General features: G+C 43.9%; 1 protein-coding gene across 1 annotated transcript in view; it reads left to right on the top strand.

Annotated features, from left to right (window-relative positions):
- fhod1 (formin homology 2 domain containing 1) overlaps window positions 1-20,000 on the top strand; it is a gene marked incomplete at its 5' end in the record, with an annotated part of 77,256 nt that overhangs the window by 44,127 nt on the left and 13,129 nt on the right. The window contains 8 exon segments of the mRNA XM_079497418.1: window positions 34-90; window positions 4,810-4,985; window positions 5,680-5,751; window positions 10,364-10,766; window positions 12,136-12,742; window positions 13,218-13,373; window positions 15,864-16,046; window positions 16,980-17,099. Coding sequence (XP_079353544.1) covers window positions 34-90; window positions 4,810-4,985; window positions 5,680-5,751; window positions 10,364-10,766; window positions 12,136-12,742; window positions 13,218-13,373; window positions 15,864-16,046; window positions 16,980-17,099 — 1,774 coding nt within the window.

Raw genomic sequence — 20,000 nt, 5'->3', positions numbered from 1 at the left:
TATGTGTGTGTTTAACTCAGTGTTTTTCTGCAGCCCAGAGGAGTGTAATATTAATTACACTCCAGACAAACCAGTTCTCAAGATGTTCGAGTAAGTACTGGTCGTGCAACTGGTTTTGGTTCAGCACTGGTTCTGGTCCACACAGCCCAGCTCCGTGCCGCATGCGGGAATCGATCTGCTTCAATCTGGGGCTGCGCGGGGTGTGTGTGTGTGTGTGTGTGTGTGTGCGTGTGCGTGCGTGCGCATGTTGTTGTTTGATATCCTGTGGTTGGTCACATAATGATTAGTGATATATATATATTTTTTTTTTAAATGTTTTTTTTGTGGCTTTCACCTTTTATTTTATATTTTTTTATGAAGGGACAGACAGTAGGCTGACAGGAAATGGGGAGAGAGATGGGGGGGGGGGGGGGGGGAGACATGCAGTAAAAGGCCGTCGGGATCGGGAGTCGAACCCGCGGCCCACACTGCCAGACTGGATTACCAGACAGGTGCCTGGACCACTCGTGCATGATGGAAGCATGAGTTCAAGTCCGTTGCTCTCCCCATGTCCCCCATATATGGGGACTAGGTTGGCGGAGGGTGCGTAGAGCCCAGGATCACATTAGATCATTGACACAGGGGTGAAAAATGGGTTACAAAATCGTGGAATAAAAATTATAAGGAAAAAAATAATAATCCCAACAATCAAAATGTTGGGTTAAAGGTGTTTGCATTTTGCGTTTTCTTATTTTTTTTGTTGCCATATATCGGATAAAATTTCGGTGGAAGTAATAATAAAAAAAATAAAATAAAAAAAATCAACCTCACTTCTTGTCATCACTTTAGCACACTGCCGCCAAATCTTTCGTCCTTATAATGATTTTTCCGGACCGGGGTAGATTTTTTCCCGCAGCTTTCTAGCGGGTTGTTGGTGAGTGGTGACAGGAAGCCTACTACTTTAGGATCTGTTAAAACGCAGCCAAAAGAAATGCACCAGTCAGTGTGCGACCGCCTTAAGACACACAAGTATGCTTTTTGCAGTAGCTCGCTGCACTTTTGAACTGATGTTGAGTTTCCAGACTGGAGCGAATCCAGAGTCTGAGCTGAGTCATTCTGTATAAATATATGCAGTATTGTACTCAGAATGTAGGTTATTCACACATTTTCTAAAGCAGGTGTTTCAAAAATATGAATCATCCGCTGTTCCCATTACCAGTTTTGACAGGTGACCTTCCATACCTACCAGGTTAGCACATAACTATTTGCATCGCATGGCTATACTGTGGCCTATTGCAAAACATGCGATGAAAATATGCCCAAAATATGCCCAGTATGTGTACTGTATTTAGACTAACTATTGTGAGACAGACAACCATCTTGAAGCAATGATAATAACCTCCCCAACACAATGCATTCCTTTAGAAAACCCTTGTTTCTGTCTCCTGTCTGCCTCTAATTTAGTACTGACCGTCAGGCTGTGGATCATCTGTCTGGTTTTTTTTTACTCTTGTTTTCGTTGTATTGTTTCTATTTGTCGACCTGTCTGTTTCATTTATCCCATTTTTGACCTGAGATCAGATTCTAAAAATGTCTTCTACAGTTTTCTGAAAAAGCTATGTTTCTATGTCAGTGGTTCTTCGATTTTTCAAAAATATCAGACCTACAAGCTCGTAGCGCGCCACTCGGTGGCGCGCTACGAGCTTGTAGATCTGCTATTTTTCAATAGCTAAAGCATAACATAATGCTAACACCAAAAGGGGTTCCCGCCCAAAAAGGGTTATTTATGCATTTATTTATTTGTTTTCCTTATGTTGTTTTTGTCCCCTGTATGTCTCCTGTTTTGTCCTCCACGTCTGTTTTCTGTCTCTCTGGGCCTGGTTGCTCCATTGTCCCCACCTGTGGTCTGCCGTCAGGACAATAGAAACTCACAGACCCAGAATAGCTTTTAGCTCTTAATGGTGTGATTATGGTTGTGGCTCCCCAGCCCTCTTGGTGGTTGGAGAGGCATGTAGGAGCTGATCCCAGAGCTGCCAAGCAGGCCCCATGGTGGGTGGAGGAGATTATAGGGTGCATAAGAGAGGCCCGGAGACCCGCCGTTTAGTGGCTTTAGTGGTTTATCCCATTTTGACCTGAGATCAGATTCTAAAAAATGTCTCCTACATCCTGACGGTTTTCTGAAAAAGCTACGTCTCTATGTCAGTCGTTCTTCGATTTTTTTCAAAAATAGCAGACCTACAAGCTCGTAGCGCGCCACTCGGTGGCGCGCTATGAGCTTGTAGATCTGCTATTTTTCAATAGCTAAAGCATAACATAATGCTAACACCAAAAGGGGTTCCCGCCCAAAGTGCGTTATGCACTGCAGTAGTCTGCTGCTACTCCACTGTGCCGACGAGTAAACTTATAGTGACAGCTAAATGAGTTAGCGTGCATGATAGACTGCTACTGTTCCACTTCTTCTGCTGCTGCTGCCACTATAATAGTAGTAGTAGTAAAGAGTGATGGCACTTAGTTAGCACTAGTAGTGCTATACGGTTCTTTAGTCGCCTCGTAACGTATACGCGCCATAGGATTTATAGGTCCCGGGTTCACCTCCCGGCCGACGCTACATTGGTGGTTACTGGGGTGGAGGGAGGGTGTGTGTGTGTGCGTGTGCGTGTCCGTGTGTGTGCGCGTGCGTGTGTTCGCCTCCCGTCCGAGGGAGGCGTCATCGCGCGCGCGCACACGTGTCATGATGATGATTTTTTTTTTGTGTGCAGACACAGTAGTATTAGTAATGGCAGTTGTGTATATAATAATAATATTGTGGTAGTTGTCTGTTCAGACGGACAATATTAAAGTAATAAATCAAGAGAGACAAATGGAGTCTCTAGCTGCAGTACCAACATACCACAGGAATGCACCGCTGTGTGTGTGTCCGAGTGTGTGTGTGTGTGTGTGTGTCCGAGTGCGTGTATTAGTATATGATGGTGTGTGTGTGTGTGTGTGTATTAGTGTGTGTGTGTGTGTGTGTGTGTGCGCGCATGCTTTGTGGTGTTGGTTGGCTTGGTTAGGGGCTTGGGCTGGAGGTGGTGGTGAGCAGGTTTGCTGGGACTGTGTGTGTGTGGAGGGAGGGAGGGAGGTGAATTATATAATGGTGGGTTCTCAGGTCTTAAAAGATTGATCGCTTCCCCCCCCCCCCCCCCCCTCAGTGCTTACTGGAATGTAATTGTTTTTTAATGGTTAATGGGGATGTAACAGAGTTTGCTGTGCCTTTTAACCACCTGAATGTGATTATAAATCTGTTGGATTCTGATTGAACCATCTGAATGTTGATTACGGTATAAATCTATTGGATTCTGATTGAACCATCTGAATGTTGATTACGGTATAAATCTATTGGATTCTGATTGAACCATCTGAATGTTGATTACGGTATAAATCTATTGGATTCCGATTGAGACAAAGCCGAATCACTGAACCACACAGCAGGAACTGCTAACAAATCTATCACGCCAAAGCTATTGTCGACGCAGAAGTACATTGTCGTGATATTGTTTAGCATTTCCTGACATTCAATATGTGCCTTTTTTTAGGGTCATGACGCAACCTGTATAGAGCGTCGCAGTCCCGCCCCCCTTTCATGACGACGCCAGGCCCAGGAAATGATTCCCAATGCATTTTTCCCATAGACATTTCAAAACGTATTTATTTAAAGACCTTATAAAAATACCGTACAAACCCAACTCGAGTCGTGACAAATCATGACAACAAACACAATATTTTGGACCAAACAAATAATTACAAAGAAGAAAAACAACAAAAAAAATGTTGTAACCTGCCGTTTTCTTCTTCTTTCTAATTATTTGTTCGGCCCAAAAAATGTGTGTGTTGTCATGATTTGTCACGACAAGAGTTGGCTTTGTACGAGGCTTAAAAGGTCTTTAAATAAATATTTTTTGAAATGTCTGAGGAAAATGAACGGAGAATCATTTCCTGGGCCCTGGTAGGGGGCGGGACTGCGACGCTCTACAGCACACGCCCACAGAAAGATCCTCTTCATTTAACTCAAAGTGTGTACAAATTGGCCGTACAGAGTTGGATAAATGGATAAATGAACCCTGTGTTTTCACGGATCTTACTAGAAGGTATAGTTCCTGCTGGTTCTCTGTTTGTGTCATTGATTGAACAACTAATTCTGAATCAAATCGTGCTCATGAACGGGGAGCTGTTCGACTGTTCGTCTGTTCAGGGTGGATCTTGACATAAAAATAGCTACTGTGTACTGTATACTGTCTGACATGCTCTAATAAATTCAGTTTTCAGATTGCTGTATTATGAGTAATACTACGGATTGTAAAGAAAAAAAAGGGGGGGGTAATACATATAATTATTTAACCCATTTTGACCTGAGATCAGATTCTAAAAATGTCTTCTACATCCTGACTGTTTTCTGAAAAAGCTATGTTTCTATGTCAGTGGTTCTTCGATTTTTCAAAAATAGCAGACCTACAAGCTCGTAGGTCTGCCACCGAGTGGCGCGCTATGAGCTTGTAGATCTGCTATTTTTCAATAGCTAAAGCATAACATATTGCTAACACCAAAAGGGTTTCCTGCCCAGAATGTGTTAAATACAGTGTGATGCTTTGGAATGTGGACATTTACAATAATTATGACAAACCTTCAACAGATAATATTGACACCAATTCAAAGCTAATTATAGTCCAAATAACTCAAAACTGAGTGTTTTTTTTTTTGCAACTGATTCTGATAGAGCATGTCATACTCTGTTCATATCTTCTGCTTTTTTACTCTGTTCCACTCTGGTTTCTTCATCTCCTGTGTGTTTAGAGGAACACACTTCCTACGCAGCCTGGCAGCCTCCCAGTTGGAGAAGAAGAGGCGATCCCTCAAACAACAGGGGAGAGGCGGCGGCTTCGATATCACAGCCGCCACACCCCAACCCCTCCTCCCTGACGACGAGGAGAGATCTTCTCCTGTCAGTTCCTGCAGTTCTCCTACTGAAGGTATAGGATCTCTCTTTGGTGTGATGGCATACGTACCAGCAGCAGTACAAGGGATCCTGAGGAGGGATGGAACACAAGGGCGTACCAGGGATCTATTCTAGGGTTCCTGATAGGATAGGAAACCAGCAGTACAAGGGATCCTGATAGGATAGGAAACCAGCAGTACAAGGGATCCTGATAGGATAGGAAACCAGCAGTACAAGGGATCCTGATAGGATAGGAAACCAGCAGTACAAGGGATCCTGATAGGATAGGAAACCAGCAGTACAAGGGATCCTGATAGGATAGGAAACCTAGCCTGGTTTCCTGCCTGATTTGGGTGGGACCCCCCCACCACCCTGACATGCACTTGGAATTGTAGGAGTTGAGGAATTACATTTAGTTTGACTAGGTTCCACAGATAAATAGTGTTAAATGAGTGTCTAGATCAGCTATTTTCAAAAAAAACATTTCATCTTTCTTATACTATTTGACAATTTGGCCAATGTTTGACACATTTTTATAGTTATATATATATATATATATATTTCTTTAAGATATTAAAAAGTGTGTGTGTGTGTGTGTGTGTGTGTGTGTGTGTGTGTGTGTGTGTGTGTGTGTGTGTGTGTGTGTGTGTGTGTGTGTGTGTGTGTGTGTGTGTGTGTGTGTGTGTGTGTGTGTGTGTGTGTGTGTGTGTGTGTGTGTGTGTGTCCAGGGTCATCCAGAGGAAGTACCCCCTCTCCCGGCCCGGTCACCCTGGAGACACAGACATCCCATAATGACCCAGGCAAGCCATTACAACTACCCCCCCCCCCCCTCCTCCACCACCATTTACTTTTCTTCCCACTGTCTTTTTGTCTGCCACTCACTTTGACACTCACTTTGCCACTCGATTTGCTACTCACTTTGACACTCGATTTGCTACTCACTTTGACACTCGATTTGCTACTCACTTTGACACTCGATTTGTTACTCACTTTGACACTCGATTTGCTACTCACTTTGACACTCGATTTGCTACTCACTTTGACACTCGATTTGCTACTCACTTTGACACTCTATTTGACACTCTATTTGCTACTCACTTTGACACTCTATTTGCTACTCACTTTGACACTTGATTTGCTACTCACTTTGACACACGATTTGACACTATTTGTTACTCACTTTGACACTTGATTTGCTACTCACTTTGACACTCGATTTGCTACTCACTTTGACACTCTATTTGCTACTCACTTTTACACTCGATTTGCTACTCACTTTGACACTCGATTTGACACTCTATTTGCTACTCACTTTGACACTCGATTTGTTACTCACTTTGACACACGATTTGACACTCTATTTGCTACTCACTTTGACACTCGATTTGTTACTCACTTTGACACACGATTTGACACTCTATTTGCTCCTCACTTTGACACTCGATTTGTTACTCACTTTGACACACGATTTGACACTCTATTTGCTACTCACTTTTTGCATGCGTATATACTCTCTATAGCCGATCTAGCCCATTTAGGCCTGGCGTCAAAATAAAAAACAAGCCCAAATTGATGAAATCAATTAATTACCAGCTGCATTATTATTATCTGTAGGTCTGCTGCTGACGTTATGCCACTTTTTAGCTGCGCTCCGCTGTTAAGCTCAAATTAGTGACCCTAAATAATTCTGAGGCAACATGGCTGGAGACGAGGCAGCCAATCAGAACTGCTCGACTAGCCATGCCGTGCAGACGATGGGATGTTATGGGTTGTTGCCAGTGGTGGCAACTGTCGTGACAGAAATAAGCTAAGCATCCTCCAAAAACCAAACCAGGCAAGCAACTGTGAATGAATCCACGTTAGGCTGACTTGGCAACACTCAGCAGAAAGACTAGCGGTGTCCGTCTACCGGTCGCATAGCGGTGTCCGTCTACCGGTCGCAAGTTTCCCAAGTAAACACTGACCTGCCGCTTCTACGAAGCAGCTGGTAAAAACGTTTGCTCTGAAAGAATATATATTCAAAGATTTGTGCCGCATTTTTACGATTTTTCAAAAATGGCAGACAGTGGCGCGATACGAGCTTGTAGATCTGCTATTTTTCAATAGCTAAAGTATAGCATAATGCTTAGTTAAAACACCAAAAGGGGTTTCCCGTACCAGGCTAGACTGAAATCCTGCCTTCTCTCCAGTGTCTCCCTCCCAGTTTTCTAAACTCTTCATCTTCATAACTGTGGGAAAAAATACAACAAATAGTAGACCAGCCTCTCCTCCAGAAGTCCTCTGGAATAATTGTAAAAGAAAAACATGAAAATGATAGTTTATCAACATGTCTTACTCTCCAACAAGACGATGAACACATGAGCATTACAGTTTCAGCATGTCTTCTCTCTCTCTCTCTGCATCGCTGCATCTCAGTTAGACAGACAATTTATGTCTCTCTCTCTCTCTCTCTAAGTAATCATTTTGCTTTGAAGCTTGCTGTCGGTTGACTTCAAAGAGAGAATGGACAGAGACGTCACACCAGGTGTGATGACGATGATGGTCATGTATTTTTAGTTGTGTCGTTTTTGGTCCATTTTGTACCGCATGGTGAACTTCTATGTGTCAAAGGTGAGGTGGCCACCGCGCTGGCGGCCTGGGCCATTCTGTGCCATTCAGCAAGGGTGAAATCCAAACGAACCGACCGGCCGCGGCGGTGGGATTTTCGTCTTACACAAACTCCCTGACGTGTTGCATGACGTGTTCTCTGACCTGCAGTGATGCGCTCGCTCCGGTTTGATACTGCAGCACTTGGGGCACTTATAGATGACCTCGCCCGGCTTCAACTGCATTCCCATTGACAACGAATGAATGAATGAAGAATGTACGTCATATGTATCTTTTATATTTCCTTCTGCAAGGTCCCTGGTTCTTTCCTTCACAGCCTTCAGCGTATCACTGCATGGCAGACGGGGGGTGAGACTATGTCAGTGCGACCTTCGCTGTGGCTGTTTAGACACAGCGGGTGCTTAGTTACCAGCTGCCTCCCTCCATTGCATTCGCTGTTCATACAACTAAACAGCAGCTTGTGGGGAGAGAGAAAATAAGAAGAATAGCCTGGCAGCAGCAGCAGCAGGTGGGGAGAGAGAAAATAAGAAGAATAGCCTGGCAGCAGCAGCAGCAGGTGGGGAGAGAGAAAATAAGAAGAATAGCCTGGCAGCAGCAGCAGCAAGTGGGGGGCAGTGTTGTTTTTGGCAGCAAATTTTAGTTTTAGTCATTTAGTCTCTTGAATAGTTTTCATTTAGTTTTAGTCACATTTTAGTCACCCGGAATGTTTTAGTGTTAGTCTAGTTTTAGTCGACTAAATGTCATGAGATTTTAGTCAACTAAATCTACGGTTGATTTAGTCGAACAAAATGTATTTTGGTGGGTCTTGATGCTGTCGTAATGACTGCAACAAAGTGTTAAATGACTTACACTGGATCTCTTGTCCACTAGTCCCTTCCTAACATTTTAGTCTAGTTTTTATTTGTCGACGAAATCGTCAGTATATTTAGTCTTAGTTTTAGTCATCATAGCTTAGTTTTCATGTAGTTTCCATTTAGTTTTCATCAGTGAAAAAAGGTAGTCGACGAACATTTTTCGTCTTAGTTTTAGTCGACGAAAACAACACTGGTGGGGGGGAGAGGAAATAAGAAGAATAGCCTGAGCCTCGTCATGTGTCAGGAGCCCAGCTCCTGTTTCTGTAGTGTGGGCAGCTTGGTGTACAATTACACCCCCTGGACATGAGGTTAGATTGTCCAGGGTTTGAACCCCTGACCTCCCGATCTCAGGGCGGGGACACTAACCACAAAGCCACTGGGCTGCTGTTTTTTTTTACCAATTTTGACCTGAGATCAGATTCTAAAAATGTCTTCTACATCCTGACAGTTTTCTGAAAAATGTTTTATGTCAGTGGTTCTTCGATTTTTCAAAAATAGCAGACCTACAAGCTCATAGCGCGCCACTCGGTGGCGCGCTATGAGCTTGTAGATCTGCTATTTTTCAATAGCTAAAGCATAACATAATGCTAACACCAAAAGGGGTTAAAGGTGGATAATAACTGGATGTGAATATTTTAACACAATCAGCGCCGGGATTTCTTTCAAAATAGAAGCTCGGGGTGCCCGGGAAGATATGGCCCGCTTTTACTCTGTAAAGCCCCCCCCCCCCCCCCTTCCGTTCCGGACGAAAAAAATGTTTTTGCTTGCTTACCTCGCTAAGATTACGATATACGTCGCTGATCATCGCTCGCTTCATATTTTGAGCGAGAGGCATTTTGAAGAAATGAAGAGCTTAGTATATCCTTCTGGTCAAAACCACGGAGAGCTCCTTAGATTACGCGAGCCGAGCCTTTCTTTCTGATCCGTATACAGGGAAGTGAACGACAACGCGCGTGCGCGAAGAGCAAAGGAGTATGGTTGCCTTGGAGGCCAACTAAAAAAGAAAAAAAAATCAGAATATTTTTCTCTCGTTTGATATCAATGAAAATGCGCTAGGATGTGTGTAGCAACCCGTCGGTTGGATTAGTTATGACGATCCCACACGTCGTACGGTCTGAATGTGTTAACCCAGTCGATGCCAAATTTTGCACACACTTCATGCCAACGATGAACCTCTGCCCCAAATTTTCCAGAACGACCTGTTATAGCGCCACCAGGAGGCTGACTTTTGAGAAACACATTTTTTGATATTACTCCTCCAGATTCTGTCCAAAAATCCCGCAAATCGTTACACACTATCTCTATAGTCATGTGTTCAAGACGGATCTGTCCGATATGTCAGATTCCATCGTAATTGTCTAACATTGGCTTTCAAAGTTTGCAGGATTGGACCGTTTTGAACAAAAAGCCTCAAATCATGAACGGAGCGTGCAATTTACGTGAAATCTTTCACGGACTTTCCTACTAGGCTGAGGAATATATCCCACCCTTTTCACATTGGCCTGTTATAGCGCCACCAACAGGTGGATTTTTGAAAAACACATTTTTGGAACAAAATGCCTCAAATCATCCAATTGCCATCCAAGGCGAAAGAAGAAATGTCACCCTTTTCACATTGGCCTATTATAGCGCAGATATACCTGTCTCTATCTCTATCTCTCTCTCTCTCTCTCTCTCTCTCTCTGTTCAGCCTAATTGAATGTCTCTCTGTCTCTGTGTCCGGTCTAAGTGAATGTGTGTGTCTCTCTCTCTCTCTGTCCAGCCTAATTGAATGTCTCTCTGTCTGTGTCTGGTCTAAGTAAATGTCTCTCTCTCTCTCCAGTCTCCTCTCTCTGTGTCCGGCCTAATTGAATGTCTCTCTCTCTCTCTCGCTCTCTCGCTCTCTCGCTCTCTCGCTCTCTCTCTCTCTCTCTCTCTCTGTCCAGCCTAATTGAATGTCTCTCTGTTTCAGTGTCCACCCATGGTCAGGCCCGTGTTGGGGAGCAGCCTAGCACTCTGTCCGATGACAGAAAGTTCATGTTGGACATGCTGTACGCCAAGACAGGCCCGCCCACCTCCCCCTCCTTCTCCTCCTCGTCCTCCGTCACGGAACAGGACGTAGACTTGACCTTGGAATCAAACGACAATAATCTCAGCTCCGTCGTCCGCCTGTCCGAGCGCCTGTCGCGCCTCCAAGCCAGCTCGGCCACGCCCACTGACCCGTCCCCTGGAGATGACTCCGCCTCCTCCAGGAGGGCGGAGCTAGAGGGCCTGGGTGGCTCTGCGCAGGCTGCCAAGGCGCGTCTGGAGGAGGAGCAGAGTCGGCGGCGAATCAGACCGCAGTACAGCATCGATGCAGAGCGCCACGCCCGCAGGTCTGTCTCAAGATATGGCTTTTAACCCATTTTGGGCGGGAACCCCTTTTGGTTTTTCAAAAATAGCAGATCTACAAGCTCGTAGCGCGCCACCGAGTGGCGCGCTACGAGCTTGTAGGTCTGCTATTTTTGAAAAAACGAAGAACGACTGACATGGAAACATAGCTTTTTCAGAAAACTGTCGGGATGTAGAAGACATTTTTAGAATCTGATCTCAGGTCAAAATGGGTTAATTATCACGAAATTAAACATGTTATTGGCAAAATAATTGTAAATAAAATAGTAAATGGTGGTCTCGACCGCAGAGGCAACCATGTATACTGTCATCAACACTAACCCCCGGGAGAGCTGGGGATCAAACCAACGAACGTTCCGGTTCCCAAAACGTTCGCTCTGTGACTCTGCCGCCCCGAAACTGACCTATGCATTGGTGGTCCCAAATTCCATGGCATCGTTTGAGATGCTGTGCTCTAAAGTGTGCACCGTAGACTCAGCATTTGTGTCTTCGTGTCACAATTTCGGGTGCAGTACTTGGTTTAGACAGTTTTTGGTTTAGACTAGTCATTGGTTAGACCAGTCATTAGTCCTACAACTACAACCTATCTCAAACCCTCACCCTAAACCTAACCTCCCACAGGGCAGCACACCTAAACCTAACCTTAACCCATGTCTAACCACTAGTCTAAACTCAGTATGCACCCCATAATTTCAAGTACATGGTTTGAGACTGTTGTCACTTAACAATGACAACAGTACAGTAACTCTTTATCTCCCAGCATCTTGCCTTCCTCTGTTTTTGTCTAGGCGCACGCACGCACGCACGCACGCACGCACGCACGCACGCACGCACGCACGCACGCACGTGCACTAATTCGATGATTATTTTCTTTAATTTATGCAAATATTGCAAAATGAAGGTGCGTGCCTACTGCCTATTATTACACATTTGTATGTCTCACTTCACGTGATTGATTACAAAAGCACCCCAGTCAGTCACTGACTGGATTTGGAAGGATGTGTCGCACAGCAGTGGAGAGGCGGTCTACTTTGTGGGGGGAGAGGCGCGAGAGGAGTGCAGAATGAGATTGTGAACAATGGTCACGACAGATGTTTCGGTGTTTCTTAACCCATTTTGGGCAGGAACCCCTTTTGGTGTTAGCATTATGTTATGAGCTTGTAGGTCTGCTATTTTAGAAAAATAGAAAAATGCGGTACAAATCTTTGAATATATATTCTTTCAAAAGACTTTATTTATTTTTCGACGTCAGGCCTAAATGGGTTTAAAAAAAATAGCAGATCTACAAGCTCCTATAGCACGGCACTCGGCACATCCTAATGGGCCGTGTTCTGTTCTGTTCTGTCTGTCCAGTCTGGAGGCCACCGTCATGCTGCCCGTGGGCCGCGGAGCCAGGCAGCAGTCCGACGGCTGGGACACGCCCAGTCCCCGCCCCCTGCGGATCAAAGACCTGGACTTCTCGGACCTGCAGGAAGACGAGGACATCGACGTCCTGGACATGGACCCCCTGGACCCTCCGGCTCATGCCTTGCCCAACGGCATGCCCCCACCGCCACCGCCGCCTCCCCCAGGTATGGGACTCGCGCCTCCTCCACCACCACCGCCTCCTCCAGGTATGGGACTCGCGCCTCCACCACCACCACCACCACCACCTCCTCCCCCAATGTTGGGTTCTGCACCTCCTGGAGTAGGAGCACCCCCTCCCCCACCTCCTCCCCCTCCTCCCCCTGGCGCCCCCCCTCCCCCTCCCTCCTCCGGTCACGGACAGGAGTTCTTCCCGTCGAAGAAGCGCAAAACGGTGAAGCTGTTCTGGAGGGAGCTCAAGCAGTCGGACACGCCGTCGCACGGCAAGTTCGGCCGCGGCACCGTGTGGGCGTCGCTGGACAAGGTGTCCGTGGACACCACCAAGCTGGAGCACCTGTTCGAGTCCAAGACCATGAAGGTTCTGCCCGCCGCCAAGGTAACCAACCATGCCCAGTCCTGTCTTGTGTTACATAATATATAAGTTATAACCACCTGTTCTGGGAGGAACGTTTCAACAAAAATAGCAGCTCAGCTTGTAAATGAGGATATGCGCGTGTCGTCATCATCAAACCAGGAAGTTACGCAGGAATGCCTACGGAGTGGCTAAAAACTACTTTCTGGCCTTGACAGCCCAAACATCCAAACAGAAAAGTCATATCTGATTGCATTAAACAACATTAAACAATGTTAAGCTCACTTTGCCACTCGATTTGCCACTCGATTTCCCATTCACTTTATGCATATACCCTCTATTGTCTGGTGTAAATAAAAAAAAGAGCACACCAACATGGGTCCTTATTACTAAGTGTAGAGGGTCTAAGTGGTTAATGTATTTTAATTTGTCTGTGATAATGTGTGTGCATGTGTGCGTGCGTGCGTGCGTGTGCGTGTGTGTGTGCGCGTGTGTGTAGAAGGGGCCAGAGTTGAAGCGTTCAGTGTTGCTCGTTTTGGACTCAAAGCGGAGTAACGCCATCAACATCGGCATGACGGTGCTTCCTGCCGTCCACGTCATTAAGCTGGCCATACTCAACTTTGACGAGTTCGCCGTCACCAAGGAGGGAATAGAGGTAATGATAACAGTCTGACCTGAGATCAGATTCTAAAAATGTCTTCTACATCCTGACAGTTTTCTGAAAAAAGCTATGTTTCTATGTCAGTGGTTCTTCGATTTAAAAAGGCGCGCTATGAGCTTGTAGATCTGCTATTTTTCAATAGCTAAAGCAAAACATAATGCTAACACCAAAAGGGGTTCCCGCCCAAAATGGGTTTTAAAAGTACAGGAAGTTCACAAAGTGCTGATAGAACATTGACATGTCATAATAAATGATTAATTGAATGAATTGGAAATAGGGATACATTCTTCTCCTTCACCAGAAGATGGTGCTATTTAACAATCAGAAACTACATTAGTGAAACGTTGTCGACGTGCTCTTTAATTTTTGTTCTGTCACATATCTAAACTGCTAGGTCGTTTCCCCCGGGTTTGTTTATTTCAAACTAAAAGAATTAAATTATGAATCATTATTGATTCATGTAATTTGGAGAGGAACCAACTACTTTACATTAAAGTCAACTATGCTATACTGTACTGTACTACAGGAGTCGGCAATCTTTTTTTTGAGTGGTGCAACCACTCCAAGGAACAGCAATGTCCGTGTTAACCTATGTGACTATGAGTACCAGTAGGGGCAAAAGTGGCACTGTTGTGCCAGAAACAGAGAGAGAGAGAGATATTGCTGCACTGTTGCCTGCTAATGAGAGAGAGAGAGAGAGAGAGAGAGAGAAGGGGGGGTGGGGAGTTGCACCACTCAGTTCACATGGGTGTGATTTTACTTGAAATGCCATGTTTCTTGATGGTCAGTGTGCCATATCAACACATTGTTTAATTTTGATACCAGATTTGGATTGTTTTCTACTTTTGAAAAAAAAATGGGGAAAAAAACACACACACATCAGGACATTGTAATCATTGCACTCAATAGCCCACATATCTCCCAGACTCCCTCCCCAGTCAAGAGTTCAGAGTGAGTGAATTTAAAATAATGTGCAGGATGTAATTTGCACTTTGACCTGACTACATTTAAAAGAAAACTATATATATATATATATATATATATATATATATATATATATTAGAGCTGGGACTCGATTAAAATTTTTAATCTAATTAATTAGAAGCTTTGTGATTAATTAATCTCGATTAATCGCATTTTAATCGCATATCAATATTCAACCCGAGAACAGTGATAAACCTTTTTTTTCAAATGTTTTTTGGTATCCCAGTGAATCAATGAATAGTGACTACAGGATACCATTCATTTTCAACATTTTACTGTCATAAATATACCTTGTGCTGTTGTGTGGAAATAATAAAAAAGTCCCCCCATTCTGTGTTGCGTAGAACTGGAGGTCTGACAAAAATCAGTAACAGTAACATCACAAAGCTGTACTTCATAGTGTTACTGTTTTTTGTCAGACCTCCAGTTCAAATGGGGTGACTTTTTATTATTTCCAGTTTTCCACACAACTCCATAGAATTTTTTTGAAAATGAGGGGTATTCCCCTTTAAGCAATACAACTTTTTTTTCTCCAACAGATAAACAAGTGCAGCAAGTGCCTATATAAAGTGTCTATGAATACTCAAATGTGCTTTACATGGTGGGGCATGAGAAAAAAAATAAAAACAACTTTATTAGGGGGTAAACAGTTAGACAAAGGAACAAAATAAAAAACGGTGAAATGAACTAGCTGGGGAGTGCATTTCACATGGGGTTGGGGCAGACCATTGTCTGACCACGGACTTTCACACTTGCTGCTTCAGTATGTTTCGCATCGAGGACAGCTTGACAGCTTCGTGCTGTGGTGAAATCTCTGCGAGCCTCTGCAAGGCGTGCAAGCTTCTACTCTGCGAGACATGCTAAGCTGAAGCAGCTAGCATGGAAGCTAGCTCTGATCCATAGCTCTGGCTATGGACCAGAGCTAGCATGGAAGCTACTTATGGATTCTTTCCCTCTGACATTGCACACAACCATGCTGCTATCCACGCGTCCATCCGATAGCTTTTAAATCTAAATGTCCCATCCACGGAGCAAACGTTTGGGTGTTGTAAGTTGTTGTCTGACGTAGCTGTGGAGTGGACTGCTGCTGCTGTTGCTCCTCCCCCTGCAAGCCGTGCAAGGAGTGCAGCAGCCTAATGAGCCTAGAAATGTGCCCAGTGAGAAACGTTCCACCGTGAAAAAAAAGGTGCGATTAAATGCGTTAATTTTTTTAACGCGTTAATTTTTCTGTAGTTAATTAATCTTAATTAACGCGTTAAAGTCCCGGCCCTAATATATATATATATATATATATTTTTTTTAACCAAAAATCCTCTCTCACGTATGCCAGTGTGCCAGTGATAACCCTTCTCTGTGGCAACGTTGGCATCCGTGCCTAAGGTTGCCTACTGTACCTCTTCTGTACTCTACTGTACCATGCTATATTGTGCTATGCCAATTCTATGCTTTGCTCTGCTATATACTAATACCAGTCTTTATCATTGTGTGTGTCTTATGTAGAAGATCTTAACTATGGTTCCTACTGAGGAGGAGAAACAGAAGATCCAGGAGGTCCAGCTGGCCAATCCAGATGTTCCACTGGGAACAGCAGAACAGTTCCTTTTAAGTCTTTCGTCCATCCCTGGTCTGACTGCCAGACTACAGCTCTGGTCTTTCAAACTAAACTATGACACGCTAGAGAAGGTACACACACACACGCACGAGGCCATGCGTGCTTTCTGGCTATCCATTGTTGTGTGAACAGAGCTTAAGTTTAGGCAAGGGAAACTGCTATTCTGATTAGATGGTAGAATTGGACAGCTAAATGTATGATTTCCATTGTGATGTGTGTGAAAAGCGAGATTAACCCATTTAGGCCTGACGTCGAAATAAAAAAAAACGTTCGCTCTGAAAGAATATATATTCAAAGATTTGTGCCGCATTTTTACGATTTTTCAAAAATAGCAGACCTACAAGCTCGTAGCGCGCCACTCGGTGGCGCGCTATGAGCTTGTAGATCTGCTATTTTTCAATAGCTAAAGTATAACATTACTAGCCTGGTTAATAAACCAGACCGAATCAGCCGTTGGCAAAAAAGAATTTGCCTGCCAGCGGATTAGGGTCTGGCGAGGCTCAGTAGCACGCCTCTTTCCTACAACCGAGAACAGGTCGGGCCAATCGGGACACGGTATGCAATATGGGCGGGCTTTGGTACAGTGACGTTCAATGCTTGAGACCTTTGACTGACAGTAGCTCTGACCAATTGCGTCAAAGAGAAAATGTTTGAACCCGCCCCCCGGGAAATGAAATCCAAGTGGAGCCAGCCCAGACTGATATACCGCGACAGTGTTGTGTGATATTAGTCTGGCTTATTAGCCAGGCTATAACATTACATAACGCTTAGTTAAAACACCAAAAGGGGTTCCCGTCCAGAATGGGTCAAAGCTGTGCTATGACTTTGTTTTATTGATTACACTGTTATTTGGTCAAATAATCGTCCACCCTCAACTGTGGTGGTTGAAAGATCCTGTGTTGACGAGTGGTTCTGCTTGAAGGTCAAAGTTCAATTAAATATGGCAGATCTGGCAAGTTTGAGACAAATGCATCTGTCTCATCTCTCTGTCTTTCTGTTTGCAGGAGATTGCAGAGCCTCTGTTTGATCTGAAACAGGGCATGGAGCAGTTATCATCAAACAGAACCTTCAAAAGGATCCTGGCTACACTTCTCGCCATCGGAAACTTCCTAAACAGCTCCAGTGTAAGGCCACCAAAAAAAAAAAAAGAAACACACACACGCACACGCACACACACACACACACACAAGAAGCAATACATATTCTTTGTTAATTTGCATAAATAGAAATGGAACTACCGGTACTGCATGTGTCTACTCCGTAGTAGGCATGTAACGATACACTCAACTCACGATACGATACGTATCACGATATGAGGTTCACGATACGATTTTTCACGATATTTTCAACACAATTATTTTCCAGACAAATGACCAAAAAAATCTTTTTTTTAATGATTCATCTCCCCCCCCCCCCCCCCCAAGCTTTTTTCACAATTTTTATTTAACTACATGCAAACATAATTGCCTTCCTTGATGTATTAATGAGCATCAATAACGACCATCACCTGGGCACAGTCACAGACACATACAGCTCCCCTCTGCAGGCCTCTACTACTGAAAGTGACTGCATGGAGTCTGTCTCATTTCTCTCCAAAAGCACGTGAATATGATGGAATATGATTACAGCTCACATTTCATATCACACACTAGCCCCCCCCCCCCCCCCCCTTTTTTTATTTTTAAATCGATTTTTATTTTTAATAAATCGATACATATCGTCGGGATATAATATCGATATATCGCGATATACGATATATCGTTACATGCCTAGTCCGTAGGTTCATTTTCATTTGATATAAATATTGATAATTACCCAGGCATAGTCGTTGCAGGGCAGGCCATGATGCCTGAGGTTGGATAATGATGGCGATGACGAAACGCCAGGTCTTAATTTGTTTGTCACATACTAGAGCTTGGCATTATTGACCTTTAAATCAATATCGAGGTAATTTCACCTCAACGTTAAAATTGATTGGTAATTGTTTTGAAACCCAGCTGGCTCTAAATACCTCTTTTACTGGCATCATATATCCCTGAGAACTCGTTTGATCTGGGATATTGTTTCTTAATCCCATTTTGGGCTGGAACCCCTTTTGGTGTTTTAAGCATTATGTTATACTTTAGCTATTGAAAAATAGCAGATCTACAAGCTCATAGTGCCACCGAGTGGCGCGCTACGAGCTTGTAGGTCTGCTATTTTTGAAAATGTGGTGCAAATCTTTGAATATTTATTCTTTCAGAGCGAACGTTTTTAACTCAAATCTTTGCTTCTGGAGGGTCCCTGAAACAACGTATTTTCAGATGGGGGTCGGCGGCCAATTACATGTATTCTTTGGGGTCCTTGACATGAAATATTGAGTATACCACTGATACAGAAACAGAAACATGAGGTATTTCAGAAAACTGTCAGAATTTAGAAGACATTTTGCAGAATCGTTCTCAGGTCTAAATGGGCTAATAGAGGAATGCTGCACAGTGCACACACCTCATCTCATGTGACGAGGTGGACAACATGCACTGATATCGGACACACATCTCATCTCATGTGATGAGGTGGACAACATGCACTGATATCGGACACACATCTCATCTCATGTGATGAGGTGGACAACATGCACTGATATCGGACACACATCTCATCTCATGTGATGAGGTGGACAACATGCACTGATATCGGACACACATCTCATCTCATGTGATGAGGTGGACAACATGCACTGATATCGGACACACATCTCATCTCATGTGACGAGGTGGACAACATGCACTGATATCGGACACACATCTCATCTCATGTGACGAGGTGGACAACATGCACTGATATCGGACACACATCTCATCTCATGTGACGAGGTGGACAACATGCACTGATATCGGACACACATCTCATCTCATGTGACGAGGTGGACAACATGCACTGATATCGGACACACATCTCATCTCATGTGACGAGGTGGACAACATGCACTGATATCGGACACACATCTCATCTCATGTGACGAGGTGGACAACATGCACTGATACAATTAGCCCTTCACTAAGTCCCACCCCAACCCATCCTTGTCCAATAGGCACATTAGCAGCGAAGAAAGCTTGACCTGCATAGCAACCGTTGCTAAACTATTTGGATTGGTATTGGACAATCGCTTTTTGGGGTGGGATTTAGTGAAGGGCTAATTGCCTAACGATGCGGAAACGCACGTGCACATAAATGTCTGTCTCAAGATATTGATCTAGAAACCAAAATGTAGGTCTTGTGAAAAAAACGTCCGTTTTGAATTGTTGTACTATATTTACCAGAACAGGTGTGTATTAGTCGGCATATAGCCTGCTGTGTAAAATATAATGTGAGTAACTAAATCCATTTGATGAAATCATAACTGTATTTCCTTAGACAACATATTTAACCCCTTTTGGTGTTAGCATTATGTTATGCTTTAGCTATTGAAAAATAGCAGATCTACAAGCTCATAGCGCCACCGAGTGGCGCGCTATGAGCTTGTAGGTCTGCTATTGTTGAAAAATCTAACGACTGACATAGAAACATAGCTTTTTCAGAAAACTGTCATTTTTAGAATCTGATCTCAGGTCAAAATGGGTTAAAGCAGGCCTCCATCCAGTTTTCTTTTTGCCTATGAAAGGTTCAGAAACGTGCGTGTGACTGTGACCAGTCAATCAGTTCTTCTTGCGCCCATGATAAACCTGTTTTCAAAGTATTCTGGTGTTATGTTCATCTGTTTTTAGAAGTTATATGCATTTTTGCCATTTTTGTGTCTGGCCATAACCACTTAGCCAATTAGTATGAAAAGTGAATTAGTGTTTCCATGCCCGCACGACCAGCTGTTCCACCAAGTTTTCGGCAAATAACCGCTCAAGATATTCTACAGATGGACAGATAGTCGTGTCGATAATCTGACACGATATTACTACTTTTTTTGTTTTTAATTCTTTATTTACCCAGGGAAGTAGCTGAGCACAGGTGCAGACAGACAGACAGACAGACAGACATAGAAACAGACACAC

Source organism: Electrona antarctica (assembly GCF_951216825.1).
Source record: "Electrona antarctica genome assembly, chromosome: 3".
NCBI classification, from domain to species: domain Eukaryota; kingdom Metazoa; phylum Chordata; class Actinopteri; order Myctophiformes; family Myctophidae; genus Electrona; species Electrona antarctica.
Note: the sequence above shows the minus strand (reverse complement) of the source record. Positions and strands in the feature narration are given on the sequence as shown.